A 7,815-nucleotide genomic window follows, 5' to 3' on the forward strand; every position below is an offset into this window, starting at 1 on the left:
CATGTGTCTTACGTTTTTTTTTCTCGATTTGACAGATCACATAACCTCAACCATTCGTACACACAACAGCATTGTTGACAAAACCGAAAACAGTGATTTTTTTTGTACCAAGATACGTTTAGATCAATCGCATTTTCATTTCTGAAAAATATTTTTAAAAAATGCCACCACCAAAAGCAAAACTCCACAAAAACACGGGACGTCTGAAAAACATAAATAATTCATATGTTAGCAGTCCGTCGAGTGGAAATCGTAACAATCAAGTGGCTGTAAACATTCAAAGTACACCAAACATTCAGGCTCATAATGAGGCACCTGCCAGTGCTAGCAATTCAGGAGACTCACCAGCTATTGAACAATTTGAATTGGAACTCTACTGGTGCATACAAACGCTTGAGAATTCGCTGAGCTCGGGGAAATTGAATGCCAAACAAGGTAAAATACACTTGGGTCGATTACGTTTTGTGACGTCAAAAACATAAACATTTTAATCATGCGAAATATTTCGGTTTCGTCAAATTTTACATTTGCAAATTTTAATATTCAGTGAGCAAATCATGAGCTTGACGTCAAACGTTTTTTTCTTCGTACAAAATGTGTTTTCAATTGAAAATGACAGTGAACCGAAAATAATTCAATGCTAATGACAACGTTTTGAAATAGTAATGACAACATCAATCGTATTGAACACATGATGACCGGTCCATTTGAAATTTCAAATGAATTCAGATATTTTTTTTCGGATCAAATTCTGAATGTAGTCCATGAAAATGACAATTTAATGGAAATTATTTGAAACCTAGACAATTTTTGAAGCAATATTCCCAAAAATGCCTTATTTTCCGAACAATTTCAGCTCAAGATGCGGAAAAGACGTTAAAATCGTTAAAAAGCAACAGCCAGCCGATGGTGAAAAAGCGACAGCTAATGCAATTGGCTTTCGGTGATTATCGTCGTAAAATGGCTGACGAAGAAAAGAAATTACGGGTAGGTCAGTATCAGTTTGTTATCATTATCAGAGTAAAAAAAAAAAATTTCAGTCGTACAGATAAATGAATCACAGTTCAAATATATGAACGAAAATAACTCCATCTTGCTCTTTCTTGCTCGATCAAATAGGCAATACATCCATTGAATTCGTTGGTGGTGCCACGAAGGAGCAGAGAACAGCGACGAATAAGGGTCATTTTGTGAAGAAATCCTTCACATCCACATTGGGTAGCAACACCAATTTTCAATTTAACTTTCCGATTGACGCAATGGAAAAGCTTTCAATCGAAAAGCAAACTGAAACAAACGGTATGTACTCTCTGTTGACACTACGTACAAAACACACACACACACACACGGATCGTCTGATAACATTCGTCAAGTGTTTTTCGAACGGAATATCGGTTGTGATGGTGTGATTTATTATTTGTTAATGGATGACTAAACATGCGGTGTTGATCGCGCGCGCGCGTTTCCGATCGCGTTTGTCTGTTTGCATTTCAGATGCCAATTTGGTCGATTCGGCGAAACGTAGCAGTGATGACGACAAGGCTGAAGCTAAAATTTGCACACCAAATGGAAACAATGAGATTCAAAGTGGCAGTAAAACGTATCCAGAAGCGGCACCAGTAACGAAGACGACGGCAACCACAACGGTGGCGACGACGACGACCGCGCAACAACATTCAAATCCATTCATCAAATCGAAATTTATCACCTCGGATAATTCATTTAGATTCAACTTTGCGGTCAATTCTGATTGAGTAATATGTTCAACACGAGAAAAAAGTAGCGCAAAGCTAGGAAAAAAAGCGAATGAAAGAAAAAAAAACAAATTACAAGCTGAATTAAATAAGTCAATGGAAAATGAGTCAAACTGCCTTTCATTTGATTCGCTTTCAAGCTTAATATATATACAATTTGAAAGCAGCACGTATTTGATGTATTATAATATAGAAGTCGTTGAACGAAAGATTTTATTTTTCTGCTTCTTCTTCTTCTTCGTTGTTTTTCTACTACTCTATTGGTTGGATTGCATTCAGTTACTCACACAGTGACCGAGAGACGGGGGAAAAAAACTAAGAGATCCGTCCAAACGAAATAACAAATGAAGAGAGAGAAAGCGGGAGAGAGAGAAGCATACAACAAAAATCTGTGTAAAAGTTATGTGATCAAACAACATTGAAATTCTTGTCTTCTTGTTTTTTTTTTTTGTACGAAGAAATGACGGGGAAAAAAACAACAACGACGACAGCACGTATTGAGTTAGCGAGCAGCTCTCGCTGCCGATGATGAGGTGCAATACGGCCTGGGTGTGTGAGTTTTACAAGGTGCGGATGCAGTGCATGGCGGAATTCTAATGTGAGAGCAAATGCAATCTTTCGCTTATATCATCGCTGTGTAAATAATGTAGCCGATGATGCCCACATAACATACACACATTCCCCAAGTTTGTTTGTTGTTAGCTGGTTGTTTTTCTCTTCATTTCGTTTGTTCGTCTCGCATTTTCAAGCCCAACGAGTGAGTGAGGGAAAAAGAAGACGACGACGAGGATGAAGAAAAAAAGACTTTGAAAAATGCTTTAAAATGTTGCTAAGTAGTTAGTCTTTTTTTTCCTCTCCTGTTCATTCTTTGTTGCCTAAAGAGTTGAGTTTAATTCGAGAAAGGGAAACATATAATCAGCTGGAGTGTGTATGTTAGATAGCCAAATGGCTGCGTAAAAAACAAAAACCACCACGGCCAACTCAAATGAGTGGATAGTTTCATTGGAGCATAAAAACCAGTTTTATTTTTCTCGATTTCGATTCGACCCGTTCTCGAATCCGATTGTGCGTTTGAACAGAGCAACATTTTCTATACCATATATGCATCGTGCCGTTTGCGCGCATACGATTAGAGAATAGATCCCTCAAATTAGTTGAATAGCAAGTTTTAGGCCGAAATGAATTATAACAGCAGCAGCACCAACAACAATAAAATTGAACAATTTTTTTTTCTGCTCACTCTCTCTCTCTCTCTCTCTCTCTCTCTCTCCGTGTTTTTGATATATATGCATCACCCATAATTCGTCGAAGTCCATGTGACTAAACCCTTGCGGATGAATGGTTTTTCGCAGGCCTAACATACTGGTTCTCCCGACTCTGCACACACAGCGAGCAAAAGCAGCAACAGCAGCAGCAAAAGAACGAACACACCAAGAGCAAATGCCTGATCATTCAACTTCATAGTAAATGCATCGCGAAGGAACAAATAAATATATAATAAATATGGGTGCTTCTCGCGCCGAAAGAGATATACATTCAAACGGTGTGTGTGCGTGTGTGTGTTTTGTTGCTGCTGCCGTTGCTGCTTACCGCTTCAAACAAAGAGCGTGATACCCGAGAGAGTAGAGTATATTATGAGACTATGCGCACGACTTTCAATGTACATATCGAATGTGTGTCGAGTGTATGCTCTTGCATATGCGTTTTTTTGCCATTGCTTTGAATGTAAGTGCCTCGTGTGTGTGTGTATGTGTGTATATGTGTGCGCGTGTGTGTAACACGGTCTGTGTGTCTGTTTTGTTTGTGTGTAGTGTGACAGAGGGAGACACACGAAATGAGAGAGAAAGAGTGAGCGAGAGACTCTGGGATTCAACATGAATGTGTGCTCACGGATAATATCACGAATATATATACTTTTATACATGTGAAGCGGCAACGATTGGCGTTTATGTGTGAATCTAGTCAGGGCACATTTCACACGAATCATTTAGTGGATTCAAACCATAAGTTTTACATTGATCTAGCTTCGAACGGGTATTTTTTCAGAATAGACCCTATCTATTGAAGAGATGACATTTTTGAAAATTTCATTCAAAATTTATTTATTGGATTTATCTCACCAAAACGAAACGATCTTCTCTAACCAAATCGACACGGTTACGTCTTCCGATCGGAATGTGCCCTGACGCACAGCGCACACACTCCATGTCGTTTTTTCTTTTCTTCTCTCGTTGATCGTCGCTCAGAACAGCTAGAATCATGAATTTACTTTTATCGCGATTTAGAAGTGAGCTGAACAGCGAAGCATTTGTATCGCGCGCGCGTGTGTGTGTGCTTTTTGGTTCTGACGTTCTGGAACAACATCACAAAAAAAGAATTATTATATATATTCGTTATACATATATATAAATAAATAAAAAAAAAATTAACTCTAAAAGAATAAAAGGAAATCTAAATAATATCTCAAGCAACCGAAAACAATTTTTTTACAAACGAATTAAGAGCACATAACAATCGAAAGCACCGAGTCGAATCCCCCCGTGTAGATCGTGTATAATATTTTCGTTTTGCGCCCTGTAACTTCTAATCGAAATATTTTGTTTTCATTTTTTCTGTTGTTTTTCTTTTTAAATCCAAAATATCAATTGTATTTCTTCGTTCGGGAAAACGTAATGAGAAGAGAAGCGAAAAAAAATAAGAGCATTTTTTTTTCAGTTCGGATTCGAAATCAATCTTTTTCTATGTGTACCAAGGCGATATAAGAAAAAACAAAATAATATAAGAGAGCCTGTGTGTTTGCGTGCCGTGTGTGGTTTTTATTTGCCGTGTGTCGTCGTTCGTCGCCACCATAGTCTCTCTTTCTCAGTCAATTCAGTCCGTTGTGGTAATAAATTCTTCAATTCGTTTTTTTTTCTCTGTATTTTGCTTCTCTCTGGTTTGTTGTTGTTAACGTTGTGCACGTTCGCCAAGAGAGAGAGAGAGAGAGAGAGAGAGAGAGAGAGAGAGAGATGAGCATTTTTCCGCGTGATATTCGTGTTAGTGTGCATAGAAAATAACAATAAAAAACGCAGCGACCATTCGCGGCACAGTACATCATCATCATCATTATTACCACCACCATCATCATCGTCAACAACAAAATCATCAGCAAAATAAAATCGCAACAGCAGCAGCAGCAGCAACAACAACAACAACAACATCGCAACCCTTTAACTATTGGTTTTTGCATTCATATTTTTTTTATGGTTCCGTTTCATTCAAAGACCCCCGAAATATCATACACACTATCTCTAGAATATACACATAATATACGGAATTGATGTGAGTGTGTATATATGATGCGTTCGTATGCATTTTGAACAACTTTTCTCTGCTTAAACACAACACACATCGCGCTTAGTTTTTTTTCTTTCATTATGATGTTGTGAATAACTTCCATGCACCGCAACAGCAGCAGCAGCAGCAGCAGCCAAAGCAACGCCGAGATCAGTAAACGTGAAAAAGAAATAGAGATTGCTGGAGTTTTTTTTTCGGTGTGTGTTATAACATCATCATTATCATCACGGATGATGCGAGAAAAATTGATAAAACCAAACAACAACAACAAAAACGGATGCCAATCAAATGAAAATGAATGTTTCATATGAGAAAATATAGTGGAAATTAGATATTCGTCCCCGTGTACGGATATAGATTGAAAGGAAGGCAAGTTGGTTTTTGTTCGATTCATTCAATTTTGTCGAAAAAAAATTTATAGCAAAATAATAACAATAATAATAGTTACAATAACGAAAAAAAAAAATCAAATACGAAAAGGAAAAAAAAATCGTTTTTTATCGATTTTGATATGTGAACAAAATGGCAGACACTTTACCATTGAATGGATCGAGTAGTTCTAAACTGAAAATCAAAGATCCAGCTAATATAATGCCACTGTCCAAATCCAATGCAACGACCACAACAGCAACGGCCATTCGTTGTGTTGATAACCAAAATGATGTGACCAAAAATAAGAGCCGTGCTAAAAGTGACAAATTGAATAAAAGTGCAGTGAATAAAGAGTCAAATGTATCCACAACAACACCATCATCTGTGCATAAGTCGGCTGCATCAACCAATGGCTATCAGGTAAATTGAAGTTCTGCGCATCGATTTCATTGGTTTGTTGATTCGGTGTCTTCCTTTTTCCCACTCAATATTTTGGCAAAGCAAAAACAAACAAAAAATTGAAAATAGAAAAAAATCAGCCAAATTTCACAAAATATTCTCTCAACGACGATCCAAAAACAACAACAAAAAAAAATAAGCAAAAGTATATATCAAAACAAAAAAATATCTCATATTGTGTGTATCGTGTTCTTCCAAATCAAAAAACAAAATAGCAACAAAAAATGAACCAAACACATCAAAATATGCAAAAAGTGAAGAATATACAAAGCATAAAAGGCAAGACACATCAGGACCAACAGACGCTGATGGATCTACAAGAAATTGAAGACTTACGTAAAAAACGTTGCGCTGATCGATACGACTCATCCGAATCATCCGATAGGTAATTGATTTTTATTATTCATCTTATTTTTTTGTGTCCTTTCTCCTATTGATTTTCTTCTTTGCGTTCTCAACTTTTATGTTTATTTTTTCTTGTTTCTTCGTTCATTGCTTGGGATTTTGATTTTCTTTTCTCACATAATAAATTACGGATATATGATGATAATTTCACACAGGGCGGCTTTCGATGGCCCGCAAGAACAGTATCACATTGTGTGTGATTGTGTGAAATGTCGTAATTGAAAAGATGGATTGACGTCGTCCATCGCGTTGATTTTTTTCTTTCTTTTATTCTCATCTCTTTGCGTTTATTAGTCACAAATTTAATTAAAAACCCTTCAGTTGAATATATTTCGATTGTTTTGTAATGGAAACGTAAGCCATAAAAAATGAGAAAAGAAGAAGAAGAAAGAAAAAAAGGCAGCCGACTGACTGGATGCATCGGTCGATGCTTTGTTCTTCGGTTTTCTCTTTTTTTTTAATTCATATGTTACCAATGCTATTAAAGTGAGAAAAAAAAATGTGGCAATTGGTTGCAAAGCATGCAAACCACAGCATTTTATGAAGTAAGTGGTGTTGAGAGAGAGAGTGTGTGTGTACAAATAATATGATGTCATGTGTTTATGCTTTTCTCGGTGTGTGCCGTTGATGATGAATGAACTGATTGGATAAAACTAGGGAAGTTTTTCGAGTGTGAACGGCATTTTTCGGATAGAAACAAGTCTATATAGATGTTGGAATGATGTATATATACATCACTCAGAGCTACTGTAGTATCTATGGCGTATAGATTAGGTGGTGTGTTGCGATAAAATTTAGGGAAATTTTTACATATCATGTTGGCAAGCCTACGAAATCAACGGAAATATAATTGATATCAGAACCGTCCCAGAATAGTACATATTCTAAAAACTTGGCAAGAAAAATTTTCACCATTGAATACATTCACAATCACACACACACTCACACACATGCACGAACGCTCGCACGTACGCACAAAACTGAAGCGTGGTCGTGATTGTATCAAATGTGCTCAGCATAGTACTCCATTGTGTTATCCTGAAGCAGAGTCAATTCAAGAGTGAATTGATACTCATTGTTTTTTGTGCTCGTTGCCATACGGTTCAAATAATTCCGTTTTTTCGGCATGAAATTGGCCCAATTCTACATACAAACAAAAGATCCATCTCCTCCCATTGTGAAATGTTTCTTGAAACCGAAGAAGAAAGAACAAACACGCTAAGCCCATAAATATGCTGAAGATGTTAATTATCTGTTTTTGTAGTATTCAAAATCGATGAAATACAAACGAAGAGAAACAAAAAAATCAAAAAAGTAAAATTATTTTCGTCTTCTGAATTGGTTGGATTCGATATTTAGATGGAGTCTCTTTCTTGAGTATGACTTGAATAGCCTCTTGAAGCATTTAACGCACCTGTTGTTATTTATTGCGATATTGAAACAGAGAGAGAGAGAGAGAGAGAGAGAGAGAGAGAGAGAGAGAGAGAGA

The 7,815-nt window shown here is 36.8% G+C and overlaps 2 protein-coding genes across 3 annotated transcripts in view; both read left to right on the forward strand.

Moving 5' to 3' along the window:
* Positions 1 to 40: 40 nt before the first annotated feature.
* Positions 41 to 1,861, forward strand: LOC129574876 (UPF0488 protein CG14286). The gene is made up of 4 exons (XM_055457429.1): positions 41 to 435; positions 857 to 991; positions 1,120 to 1,299; positions 1,495 to 1,861. Exons 1-4 carry the CDS (start codon positions 162 to 164, stop codon positions 1,752 to 1,754), a joined length of 849 nt encoding a protein of 282 aa, XP_055313404.1. The 5' UTR covers positions 41 to 161; the 3' UTR covers positions 1,755 to 1,861.
* A 2,158-nt stretch (positions 1,862 to 4,019) lies between these two features.
* Positions 4,020 to 7,815, forward strand: part of LOC129574878 (zinc finger protein jing homolog) — a 16,436-nt gene continuing 12,640 nt past the window's right edge. For both annotated transcript variants that reach the window (XM_055457430.1, XM_055457431.1), the window contains exons 1-2: positions 4,020 to 5,882; positions 6,137 to 6,306. In XM_055457430.1, the coding sequence (XP_055313405.1) occupies positions 5,613 to 5,882; positions 6,137 to 6,306 (440 nt within the window). In that variant the 5' untranslated portion in view covers positions 4,020 to 5,612. The remainder of the gene's footprint in view (positions 5,883 to 6,136; positions 6,307 to 7,815) is intronic.

This window comes from Sitodiplosis mosellana, unplaced genomic scaffold (genome assembly GCF_009176505.1).
Source record: "Sitodiplosis mosellana isolate CC-2019 unplaced genomic scaffold, AAFC_SMos_1.0 Smas_scaffold_6165, whole genome shotgun sequence".
Lineage (NCBI taxonomy): Eukaryota > Metazoa > Arthropoda > Insecta > Diptera > Cecidomyiidae > Sitodiplosis > Sitodiplosis mosellana.